We start from the raw sequence: 14,080 nt of genomic DNA on the forward strand, positions 1-14,080 counted from the left end.
CACATTTTTCAGAGGATTTATTGTGTAAAGATACTGTTATGATTATTCGGTCTCATTCGATTGCTCCTCAGTAAACAGGAGGGAATTACGAAAGAAGGAAACTTGAGGTGCATGTGTTCCTTGAATAAGCAAACAAAAAATCTCAAAACAAATAACACACACAAAAAAAAAAAACCTACTGGCTTAAAAGCCACTGTATGATAATTCATTGTATATGTATTTTTTTTTAATTAGAGACAAGTGCCGGTGATACAAATTCTTGAACAAGCAAACAAAAACAATCTCAAAACAAATAACACAAACTGAAAAACCTACACTTAAAAGCACTCTGTTTCACTCAGACTGTCTACTATTAAAAAGTAAAAATAAATGCAACTTAATCTGGTCAGTCCTGATATACACAAATGTACAGCATTTTTTCTTCTTGTCAGAATATCAAACATTACAATGGATTATATATAACTAAGTATATTTACCACCATTCAACACGTGACCTGAAATGGGATCAACAATTGATCAATACATACAGCAGAGTAACGGACAAAGCAATTGAAACCCTTGGATTTTTGCAGACTGAACACGTCAGACTGAATTTCATCTTCAGAAGTAAAAAATCAAGCTTACATTGTACTAGTATTAGTACGACCACAGCCAGAATATTCCTTAACTGTTTTGGACCAATCCACAAAAGATTATATCTACATAACAGTAAACATACACAAAGAAGAGCTTCCGAATACTTGATTATAGAACAAACTCATTTTAACTGCTAGTGTCTCAGAAATGATAGATCACCTGCAATGAAGATTATCACTTCCACAACGCAAAGAAAGGACATCAGACTAGTCAAGTTTTATAAAATAGAAAAAAAAGTATGATAGCGATATCTAAAGAAAGGTGTCTCAATACCACCAGGCTGTCAATGAAACATATACGTCCCAAAAACCACACTTAGTACCACATAAATTTCATACTTACATGTAATACAGCCTATAAGGGTCTAAAACGCCTAATAAGTGGAAAACCCATAGACACAGTGGACGTTTCATCCCCGAGGGGGTACCACCAGCCTAGTAGTCAGCACTTCTGTTTTGACATAAATATAAATTATGTGGTCACTTTTATCAATTTCAAAACTTTAAATTTTTCGAAAAACCAAGGTTTGTTTTTTAATCCCAGGCATTGATTACCATAGCCGTATTTGGCACATTATTTTTGGATTTATGGATCCTCAATTATGCTGATGTTTTTTCTATGGTCGGGTTGTTGTCTCTTTGACACATTCCCCATTTCCATTCTCAATTTTATCTTCAATTTGGAAATTGTTTGGCTTTAATAAATATTTTGAAATGAGCGTCACTAATGAGTCTTATGTAGATGAAACGCGCGTCTGGCGTACTAAATTATAACCTGGTACCTTTGATATATACTATTTATTCATTTTTAAAAAATTAAGACATAGATTACCTTAGAAGTATTTGGTACAACTTTTTGGAATTTTTGATCCTGAATGCTCTTCAACTTTGTATTTGTTTGCGTTTATAACTATTTTGATATGAGCGTCACTGATGAGTCTTATGTAGCCGAAAGCGCGTCAGGCGTACTAAATTATAATCCTGGTACTTTTGATAACCATCTCCACATGAAACAAAAACTTAATGTTTAACCATGTTAACTGAATTTAGATTGACGGTTTTTATGCAAAGGGTTTCCCTACAGGTGGCACGGTAGTATTTGCTTTCCAGAATTTAGGTTGCTCTTTTGTGTACTTAGGTAAATGTATCTAAACAGTGTGATTGGACAAAAAATACAGTATCAACTGAACATACTTTCCCAAACTGAGTGATGAATCAGGTGTAGAAAAATATGAAATAATTTTATATACAGATGAAAATGAATTTTTGAGATTTTTTTTAAATTTTGCATTCACTGCACCATAAAAGACCTAAAAGTACTAGTGGCCTTAGGATTTTAAAAATAGCAAAAAAAGTAAACGGTCATGGTACATATCGAAATTCATTTCTGAATGGTAAAATGAAAGTACTTCAGTTAACTGTGAATGTAGAATTTTTTGCAGTGTTAGAAAGTGGTGAAAATTCTAAAAAGGCTATCATTATCCCTTATGGCCAGGAAATACTACCGTACCACCTTAAGATAGATAACGCTCGGTTGACAAATATACGATAATGCATACCATTGAGCATAGAACATGGCATGGCTTTTTTTTCTCTTAAAAACAAATCTCATCATTTACAAATTTAAATGTAAGTTCTGATTAAGGAAGACTGAATCTGTATTGATATTTAAAAACATATTCTTGAAGATCAAAACAAGTCATATGTTTTTTTTGGGGCCTTTTAATTATCTTTTTCAACAGAAGTTCATTTCGAATAATCATGTACATAAAAAACAAATGACGAATTTTGTTTACTTAATGAGAACCTACAATTATTTCCAAAGCGCAAATTTAACAATTTTCAATTTTAATCTCCGAGGAATTAATCCGAGAATTTATCATAATAATATTTTATAGATGGAGTTTGATATTTGTAGTAAAATAACAAGCTTCGTGTACATGAAAAAAAAGAGAGGAAAATTAATTCCAAATACGATTTTAGACATTTAAAATTTAAATAAGTTTTATGTCGCGTCACTGCTCGATAATGATTTTTAATACTAAGGTGTGCGCATGTTTTCAAGGAACTATTTTTCTATCTTCTACTCTCTGCATACCACCTCTGATTGTTACAGGTATTTTTGCAAGAATCACAACCATTGGTCCATTATGTCAAAGACCGAAACAGACACAGGTTTGTGATTGTTAAAACTCCTTTTATAATATCAGAGAATTGAAGTATTATATATATATGCATATATATGTATTTATAGAATGCAAAGTCTATTTTACTTCCGCTTACTTGCAGTTTTACAAGAAATGTACACGTCCCTATTTCTCTTGCTGTAGAGAAGGGCTGCTCCAGCGGACGAAAAAGGATGATCTTAAAAGAAGTTCCGAATGAAGGATCTTCTTTTTCGTATTATATTACCATTTAAGGCAATTTCTCCAAATTTTTGTATTTCTTTTTTTGGTCTTTTCTGCATTTCTTGGTTCGTTTCTCTGTATCCATGCATATAGTCGGCTCATTATTCTTTGCTTTTACAACCTCGTCCACTCCCACTTCAGGCACATAGAAGAGTCAGTATAGAGACAAAAAGGCAAATACATTGGTATTGATCAACATGATCAACTTGAACATGTCTATATAATTTGCATGAAAAAGGTCATCACTCAAACATATATTGCATTATTGGATTATTATATTGTAAATTAAATTAATGACAAAGAACTGCTGCATTGTTTACAAGAATAAACTGTTAAAATCAGTGTTGTTGATTATGTTGAGTTTTCAATAAAAGTTTAGTGAGGCATTTTTTAAACTCGCTAATGGGTTAGACGTCTGTAGCAACTTGTCATGTGGTTGGTTCAAATCCATGAGTGTTTGTGGGTAAAAATATGTATACATTCTTAATTTGCCTTAAGTCGTCTGCAGCTTGCATAGACATGTGCTAATGTAAAAGCCTTTGTAATATGCAAAGCTAGCCATACACAAGTGTATGGACTTTAAAAAAAATGTTTGGCCATGACATTATCAAAGTTTACCAAGTTAAAAAGAACACCATCAAAACAATATGTCATTTACACATTGTTATTGATACCGTTTGAGTGGTCCTTTATCAACGTCGAAATCACAACCAACATTCAATTCATTGCCAAAAAGTTATACAAAACGTATTTCTTCTCAATCTTTGTCTTATTTTTTATATAGCATGTATAATATCTTATAAACTGTTTGGTTAAAATGAATGCTCATAATACTGTTAATGAGTAAATCTACATGTATTTTACACAAGACGTAACCAGTTTTATTCAGTTTAGCTTTAAAATAGACTAGAACACACCCGTGCTATCACGGGTCCATGACTGAATTAAAATATATAGTGGTATATAACTATGCAAGCCTTATTTTAGTTTTAGTATTGTCATCTGATATAGTCATGCCGATTATAAGATACACAGTTTTTCTCTGCTTTCAAATTTTTCTGTTTGAACCCGTCAAACTGGAACGTAAAAAAATATCAGTTATTGGTAATATTAATTATTTGGAAAACAAAAGGTCCTGGAATGGAGTATTTTTTAATCAACAGCATTGTCCTATATTAGTTATAAATAAGGTTGAATCCTTTGATTCACCGTTTTACGTCATGCCCACTAACAAATTAAAAACTGTACCCATACGCCTTATTTTTAGTCCAGATTTTCAGTATTCGTATTGTTATCTTAGAAAGTCTTACTGATTAAAATACTACAATATGTATCAAATAGACAACTTAATAGTGTCATTCAACCCTGTGATTATGACCCGTGTATATAGCATATTAATCCTGAATACACCGTTTGGTGGTGCGCCTCTCAGATGCGGAACGTACAGATAAGGTAATAGGGAACAGGTTAATATACTATTGGTATCGGTATCGGACTCGACCCGGAACTTCTTAATTATTGGCAATATTAATTACGTCACGGGAAAACAAAAGGACCTGGAGTGGTGTAATTTTTAATCTACACCTTTGTACTATATTAGTTATATATAAAGTTGAATTCTGTTATTTGTCGTTTTTACGTGATGACGAATTGGACCTCGTAATTTTAGTATTATAGATAGATACCCCATTTCCAATACAATTAACAATCAAGTTTTTGGTTGATCTGCCCAAAATCGTCAGCGGTCTTGGTGCATTCAAACTTTGTTAAATAACTTTTTATTTATTTTTCTTCAACTATGCTGAACATGTTGAACTGACGTGGCATTTTATTTTCAAATCCATTTTTGTTTTTTAACCACTACGTTGGATATTGATCCGTTTGTATTCTTTTTTAATTGGATTGTTATCATTCTTTTTTTAATAGATAGTTTGCACATGGCATCAGCAGATCAACATGCCTGTGAACCGTGTTCAAGAGGTGAGACCGTCTCAACTGGTTACAGCTGGTGTTCTGACTGCGAGGAAATATTATGTGATGTTTGTGACAAATCTCACAGAGTAAACAAACTGACTCTGTCGCATAATCTGACGGAGATACGAGAATTACCGTTTATTCCGAAAGAAACTGTTACCAACTTCCGATTATGTGGCAATCACCCAGAAAAGATCGTTGACTTTTATTGTGCATTTCATGACGTCGTTTGCTGTCAGACATGCATAGCTGAAAGTCATCGAGCCTGTCAGCAGGTTAAAGTTGTCGATGATGTATCTGGTGATATCAAATCGTCGGCTTTAGTGGAAGATGTATCGAAAGCAGTGTCATACTTACTGAAAACATTACAGTCAGTCATAGAGAATAGGAATAATAATAAAGAATTGGTGTTTTTGCAAGAACCATTAATTAAAACATCAATTGCAAAGTTAAAAAAAGATTTACTTCAACACGTTGAATCGCTTGAAAAATCTCTCCTCTCTGAATTGTCAAAACTGAAATCAAAAGCTGTATCTCAACTTGATACCGATTTAGCCGAAACAAAATCAATGAGCGAAAGTTGGCAGAAGATTAAACAAGAACTTGATTTCAACATCGAACATGGCTCCAATAACCAGTTATTTTGTTCGGTTCAAAATCTAAAGAATAAGATATCAGACGAAGAAATGAAACTTCAAGACAATTTAACAAGGACTATGAACTTAGATTTGGAATACTTTGTAGAGGAAGACTTATATATGCGACATAATTTCATCACATTGCAAAGTAAAAATTGCATATCAGCATTGCGGTATTAGCCATACATCTCAATTACATACAAAAGCACAGTTTGTACCAGCTGTTTTGTCTTTCACACCAACTAATTCAATTGACTTGTCAATGCATGGAACATGCGCAATATCTGGTATAGAAATAATCGACGATAGACTTTTCCTGTGTCATTTTAAAGCAAGTAAGATATTAGTGTACACAAATGATGGTACATTTATCAAAGAAAAATTCACTGAAATCAAGCCATATCAAATATCAAAGATACCAAACGAATCACATATTGCATTAACGACACTCGATTCTTCAACTATTTTGGTAATTGACAGTGAAAGTTTAGATTGCATTCGCAGGATAAATACAGACAAATCATATTCTGCTGTGAAAACACTCGATCATGCATTCTTTGTTGGTGGAGACAATGTTTTAGACATAATATCGATGGATGGAAGTGTAAACCGTTCTTTTGTGGTCCCCTCGTGTGATAAAGGTAAAATTCGCCACATACGAAAAAGACGGGACGACACACTTTTGTTCACAAACTCGTATACATTATATTGTATCCGGCTAATGGATGGCACGCAATATTTTGAGTACTCCTCAACAACTGCGGCGCGTGGAATAGCGGAGGATCAATATGGAAACATATATATTGCAGACAGAAGTCAGAAAAATATACACAGAATCGCTCCTGATGGATCTTTCATTGATATTGTTCTAACGGAAGATGACGGAATCGGTATACCAACAGCTCTGCAATTTAGTAGCGATTATAGTAAACTGTATGTAGGCATGGATAACAATAAAATGTTGGCAGTTTTTGAATGCAAATGAATTGTGAAATACAGTTTTGAATTGTAAGTTATATTTGCTTTACTGTAAACATATTTTATTAAAGCAATCGTTATATTATTAGTTACATTGTGTGTTAGTGACCTAATATATATATACGATATATATGGGGTCAGTAAATTCCATATGGGGATTTGAGCGAGGTAAGATACATATACTTACAAGGGTAAAGACATAAATACGAAATATACAAAAGATTCAACAATTGGGAGTATAGGAAACAAGAGCAGTGCTCTCATATAAATCCGTCTCCTGAAATTCAAAAATGAAATTACAAGCTTTGAAATATATATGTATATATTCTTTATAAATTGTTGTAGTCATATTCGATATAAAAATTTATGGTGATTTAATGTCAGCAGTCCAAATAATTTGTATTTGCTTCAAGTATAAACTGCATACATTTTTTGAAAGGTAACATATAGTTTTACCATACATATTCTTATTTAGTGGGAGGTTTAATTAGCTTTAAAATCAGATTCAGTCCATTATTTTCTTCGGAAATTGTCTGTATCAAGTCAGGGACACGACATTTGTTTTCTATTTGTTCCATTCATTGACATAGTGTCGCACGTTTGATTATATCAAGTTTTATGTCCTTCACCCTTTTACACCCTATTTCATTGAGTGTGTATATATGCAAAGGTAACATCTTTCAATTGATTAGCTTGCTTGTTACATGTAGATGAACCGTGAGGTCATCATTATTAGGTCATGTATACTATCCCCTTTCGAAGTAGTCTAGTCAAATAGATTAGTTATCTGTCAGACAAGACGATTCTCAAAGGAGGGTAGTTTACCTAACATAATAATGACTTCGCAGATTAGCTATCAAGCAAGCTAACCAAAGATATTACGTTATTTGCTTACACACTCAATGAAATTGACTGTATCTATTTTTGTACTTGTGTTATTATACCCCCGCTTTCAAAAAAAGGGGGGTATACTGTTTTACCTCTGTCTGTCCGTCCGTCCGTCCGTCCGTCCGTCCGTCCAATGAAACTTTTGTCACATTTTTCTCAGGAACTACACATCCACCCTGTTTGTAATTTGGTATCAACATTTATATATGTCAGCCATACCGTGTGATGCGTTTTCAGATTCATCATTCATCGACTTCCTGTTTGCCGAACACTTGTATGATTTTACACATGATAGCCAAGTTGAAAATTTTCGTCACATTTTTCTCAGGAACTTCAATACAAGGATTTCTGAAATTTGGTTATAATTTAATATATATTAATAGAATTCTTCAAAAACTTCTCTGTTTTGGTGATGATGGCTTGTTTGTAGATCTTACTTTACTGAACATTCTTGCTGTTGAGGTTTCACACCACCAATTACTCCCTCCAATTTAGAACGTATATTAGGACCATTTTGAGTAAAAAATTACTTGTTTATGAGTTTGCATTCAAAATTGAGGATTAATGCACTCCATAGTATACTAATTTAGGATCTCCAGAAAACCAGGGGTTATTTTAGTGGTACCTCTATTCGGTAGACCTCTTCTTTCTCATACGATTTTAAATATCTGTTGAAAATTGGCATGTAGAAAGCTGATACATGTACTATGAAGTTAAACGTGTGAAGGTAAAATATTTAGAAAGCTGTGAAAATTGGAAAATTTGGTTGAACAGATATTGACTTTTAATTGGTGGTATTATACCTTTACAGTTATCTCTATCAATAATGAACTTGGTCAAGTAGTTTCAGAGGGAGAAGATTTTTGTAAAAGTCAATGGACGACGATGACATGCAACGATGAACACCAACTTGGCAAGTGATGAGAAAATCTCACTTGACCCCTTTTGGGACAGACACTATCATTAGGTTTTATAACGAGTGAGAATGGGTATCGCTTGTTAACTCCAGTTATTTAATTTCAATATTATAATAAACGAGCATTTGGCGAGTTTATCATTACTATTTCAATTAAATAACGAGAGTTGATATCAAGCGATATCCCAATCACAAGTTATTAAACTTAGTTGTCATAATATGGCCAATTCTTTCATTTTTGTTAAATAAAAAATTCAGCGAATCGTTGTTCTAGTATTTTGCACATAAAATGTACATAGTCGTAACCTTTGAAGGTCATCAATGACCTTACAAATAGACAGTGGAAATGCCTTAATATCGTCTTATGATGATGAATAAGAAAATCAAATTAACACATATTTTCGTATCACTTTTTCATATCACACTCACTTTAGTGTGATACGAGAGATTTCTATTAATGCAAGAAATAGATTATATAAATGAGACACAACCATGTATAAGAGAAATTAACTTTGCAAACGCATCAGGTGTATCATTCGACCATGGCACAGCTTTTTTATTAAACATCGAAGTAAGAAACATCAGTAATGGACAGCAAATCAGAATCAGAAAAATATACTTGTAATAAAATACATTCTGCTATACTGAGGAGGCCTGCTCCCCGCCCCAACACAAAAAATCCATGAATAAAAAATGAAAAAAAAATCCAACAAGCACAGACATACCTAATCCGCCCAATTTTTATTCCAATTGTCAAGAACATTTGAATTAGATTTTATACATAATTAACAATGAAATGAATAGCTCATCAGGAATACAATCTATCTGTATATGCACGTCTCAATTCAAATTGTCTATACTTACATTATATTGTTGACATTACGAATATAAACTGTATGTATAAGTTATAAAATATTACAAACAACAATAACATTATATACAAATGACTTGCATGTAAATGTTAGAACATCATTATCAAACTGACGAATGCATTGAGTCATGCTTGGAAAAGTACTTTTCAACCTTTGTTTTAAACGTAAATACACTGACAAATAGCATTTTAAGCTATAGGAATTTTGTATAATCACTCGAAAAAATCGGACACACTCGAAAAATCCCGGACTGCTCTCGAAAAAAAAACGAACATAAAGAAATGAATTTTAGTCCCAAAATGTCGTTTTCAATGCAAACCCAATATTTTTGGTAAAGCGTCTGTATTTCTAAGGATATATAGATTCCATGTATGCATTCCCTTCAACATCATCAGTGTCATGTGTACAAAAATGGTTGTATTCTGTATTTTGGAATTAAAGCATTTTAAGGCTAATTCTAACTTCTTTAACGAAAAATAATGTCGGATTGGTAATATCTTTCTTTATCAAATACTATTATACATGGTATAACTTTGTATATAAACTGAAGCGTCTATATCACGTCTTGTTAAAAAGGAAGTCTGTTTGTTTACATATTTGTTCATATTGATATTCACTCGAAAAAAGTGGTCACACTCTAAAAAGCCCGATTAAATCACTCGAAAAACCACGATCCTAGCCGGACGGTCTATACCTACGTGTAATTGATTAAAGGCGCGCATGCTTTATACACGCAACCATTTATCTATCTTCTTACCGCTGATGTTTTAACAACACAATATAAATTCTAGACGGTCATAGACTGAATCTGACACACGTCAGGTGTGTTATTATTGTAACGGATGACATCATGTAGCCATACAGATACAGAATAATGTAAAATACAAGTGGTATGTATGTAAACAAAAGTGTTATAGTCTTTTTTACTTCCGCTTGCCCCTCATCTCTCCCCTATTATTTTAATATCGAGGCCAATGTGAATGAGACTTATATTGGACCGCGATACATTTGTTAGGTAAATTTTCATCATGTTTGATTCGAAAATGTCATCCAAGACTACGTTAAGTAAACTAAATCAATAAAAAAAAAAAATACCTAGAACATATTTTTCAAAGAGGTTAAAAATAAACTGCTAAAATCTATGAGGGTCTGGATGGGAGTAATTCATTTCTTAAATGTTTGTCTTAATCTATTTTTCTGTATTAATTCTTTTTGCTAATTTATTCAGCACTATTTGCTGTTTTCCTCTGTTAGTTAGTTAGTCAGTTAGTTGATAATCTAATTTTACTAAAGATTGTTTCAAAATATCATATAATCGATAACCTCAACCTGACATAGTTTATAGCATATATTCAGCTAAATTAATATAATTATATTCGCGAGCAATAAAGAAAGAAAAAAAAAGCCACAAAATAGTTGTCTCCTTTTGATTGTAACTTATTTGGAGAGAATTGGCCCCACATTTCTGAGCCATATAACAAAATTGGCTTCGGTATGTGGTTAATAGAAAGATGTAAATTTGTTTTAATATTAGGTTTAAAATGAGTGAAAAATATCTTTTCAATTTAAAAAGGCTTTTAATGCTTTATTATACAAATTAAACTTAGCATTTGCATCTCCCAGATACAGTGAATATCATGCCAAGATAATTATATTTTTTCTCATTATTAATAAGTTGACCATTAAATGTGAATTTTGCCTTTTATATTCTTCCTGTGTTATTAAACATTACAACTACTTTGTCCAAATGTGCAAAGACATAGTTTTCGAAAAATTACATGTTAAATTTTGTAAATATTCTCCACAGGTACCTAGAAGATCAACTAATCTAGCAGTGATGAGAGAGTGTGGCGCTACCCCTATCTCTTGAGATTATTCTTAATATGACTACATTTTGGCTCAGACTCACAGAACAACACAGCTCCTTCATTAGAGAAGCATTTGAAGAGTAATTTTATCTAAAACATGTAAGGACAATTGGTTGGGAAGCATTTATTCATTATTTAAATATCTTAATTTAACCCCAGAATATTTGTTAATTCACAAATCTCATATAAAGTCAATTATCATTAAAAAAAAGTCCGAATTAAATATGATGAACTTTGGCTTAACCAACTAAATAATGACAAACCTGGCATGGTTCAAGAAAATAGATTAAGGACCTACAGATTATTTAAAAATTATATAGGTCTTGAAAAATATTTATTGTTAAATAATTGTATAACATAAATGAGTTAACCAAATTTAGAATTATTGCCCATGAACTTGAAATAGAAAAAGGAAGACATAAAGGAAAACCCCCAGATAAAAGATTATAATGTAATAATGACATTGTTGAGGATAAGATTAATTTTCTTCTTCAATGTCCATCACTTAAAACTGAAAGGTCCAGTTTTATTTTAGATTTATCCTCTAAATTTACTAATTTTAAAAACATTAAATGACCAATGTAAATTTGTATGGTTGATGTCAAATGAAGATCCATAATAACGGCATTTGTTAATAACATAATGATTAGATTTATAGAACGTTTAATAAAAACTAGAAGAATAAAATTCACTCATTATCTTTGAGAATAAATACTGTATAGTGTTGTCTCCCTTCTCTTATATATACTGACCGACTTTAGAAACGCAACACTAGATTCTTTTTGTGTTGTTTTTGAATGAATGTGTCCCCGTCATAAGCGATGACTGCATGTTACAAACGCCAAAATAATTGTCAGAAAGGTCAACAAAGTCTGTCTGATATGTGTTGAGTTCTGTTTTACACCTTTTGGTTTTGCATTTTTTCAACCCATTAATTGTTTTTGGCAATTATGCCGTTGGAACTTTAGGGCTTTTAAGGTTTTCCTTCAGTCGATTCTTTGGCAATTCAGTTGATGGGAAACATTTATGGCATGAATCTGTACTCAATGTTATCGACAATTTGATTAGAAGTTGACGTTGCGGCCGTAAACATGTCTTGCAAATGACGTTGCGTAATCAAAATCTGTTGATGTTTCATTGTCACTAAACGTTTATCTGTTCATTGATGGCCAGCAACAAATCTTGTCTACTTGTTATGTAGTCGGAAGGACAGTAGGACGAGTTTCTGAAGCCATACAGTATGGTTGCAGCACGTTTATGTTTTAATGTTTGCAGTATTCTTAAGGAGTAATTCAGTTATTTGTATCTCAGTCTTGGCAAAATGGAGATGCAACATTTTTAAACTGGTTTCAGTGAGGCAAAGGGTTAAAAGAACTGTTTCACAAAGCAAAACAGCTGAAACAATCTTTCATGGGTCCAAAATTTCGCTTTAAGAAATTCGTGCGACTTCAAAAATTCGGTATGTTCAATAACCACAGGTAAGTCAGATTTTGATTTTTTGTACGGAAATAGAAGTATGATAAGCATACAAAGTAGTTGTAAGAAAATCAAACAAGATTTGGTAAAAAAAATCAACAAAATGAGTGTTGCGTTTCTAAAGTCGTTCAGTATAGTTTTAGTTTTATTGTCATGTATTGTCATTCAATGAAAAACATCACCAAAATTATTTGTATACTTTGATTTAAACTGTAATTGTACTGCTCCTCGGGGCGTCTTGATTGACAAATAAAAATTGTTGTTTTTGTTGTATACTTAGACTAAATAACATATGATAAAAAAAAATTGCGTCGTATAATGGTATCATGTTGCCGTCTGCATTGAATTTGTCGTCGTAGTTTTCGTCGTCCGAAGACATATTTAGTTTCCGGACAATAACTTTAGATTAAGCGAGTGGATTTTTTTGGAATTAGGGGCAAAAAGGGGGACATTTGTTTTGTGTCAGAAACTCATATTATGTCAAAAATTAGATCACAATCCAAATTCAGAGCTGTATCAAGCTTGAATGTTGTGTCCGTACTTGCCCCAACTGTTAAGGGTTGGACCTCTGCGGTCGTATTTATAAAGCTGACCCTGCGGAGCACCTGGTTACTGTATGATAATAGCATTAAATTAACGGTAAATTTCTTATTTTTCGAATTGATGCTTAGCGGGCCGACATGAAAAGTTGATCACATGCCTTTCCGTAACGTTATCGCATGGCATTCCGGTGATATTCGACATATTCCGTAAAATACACCTTAAAAGGCTACTTTTTTTTTAGTGAAAATCATTACAAAGTAGTGTACAAAACAAATATTTGGATACTGGAAAATATATTGTGTAAAATAAAAATAATTAAAAAAACAAAACAAACAAATTATTAAATAAATGCATTTATTGAACATAACGTTTTGAACATAATTGAGAAAGATTTTCTTTGGTTACATCTTCTGACATCGGACTCGGACTTCTCTTGAACTGAATTTTAATGTGCGTATTGTTATGCGTTTACTTTTCTACATCGGCTAGAGGTATAGGGGGAGGGTTGAAATCTCACAAACATGTTTAGCCCCGCCGCATTTTTGCGCCTGTCCCAAGTCAGGAGCCTCTGGCCTTTGTTAGTCTTGTATACCGGGTAATTTTAATTTTAGTTTCTTGTGTACAATTTGGAAATTAGTATGGCGTCATTATCACTGAACTAGTATATATTTGTTTAGGGGCCAGCCGAAGGACGCCTCCGGGTGCGGGAATTTCTCGCTACATTGAAGACCTGTTGGTGACCTTCTGTTGTTGTTTTTTTTCTATGGTCGGGTTGTTGTCTCTTTGACACATTCCCCATTTCCATTCTCAATTTTATTTTAAAAAAAGTTGACTTTTCCAGACAGTGTTCATTATGTATATTGTTGATTTTTTTTGTCGATTTG

The 14,080-nt window shown here is 32.7% G+C and overlaps 1 protein-coding gene across 1 annotated transcript; it reads left to right on the forward strand.

Moving 5' to 3' along the window:
- Nucleotides 1–4,980: 4,980 nt before the first annotated feature.
- Nucleotides 4,981–5,835, forward strand: LOC134727612 (E3 ubiquitin-protein ligase TRIM45-like). The gene has a single exon (XM_063591994.1). It carries the CDS (start codon nucleotides 4,981–4,983, stop codon nucleotides 5,833–5,835), a length of 855 nt encoding a protein of 284 aa, XP_063448064.1.
- The last annotated feature ends 8,245 nt before the right edge of the window (nucleotides 5,836–14,080 follow it).

The sequence above is a fragment of the Mytilus trossulus genome, chromosome 8 (assembly GCF_036588685.1).
Source record: "Mytilus trossulus isolate FHL-02 chromosome 8, PNRI_Mtr1.1.1.hap1, whole genome shotgun sequence".
Classification (NCBI taxonomy): Eukaryota; Metazoa; Mollusca; class Bivalvia; order Mytilida; family Mytilidae; genus Mytilus; species Mytilus trossulus.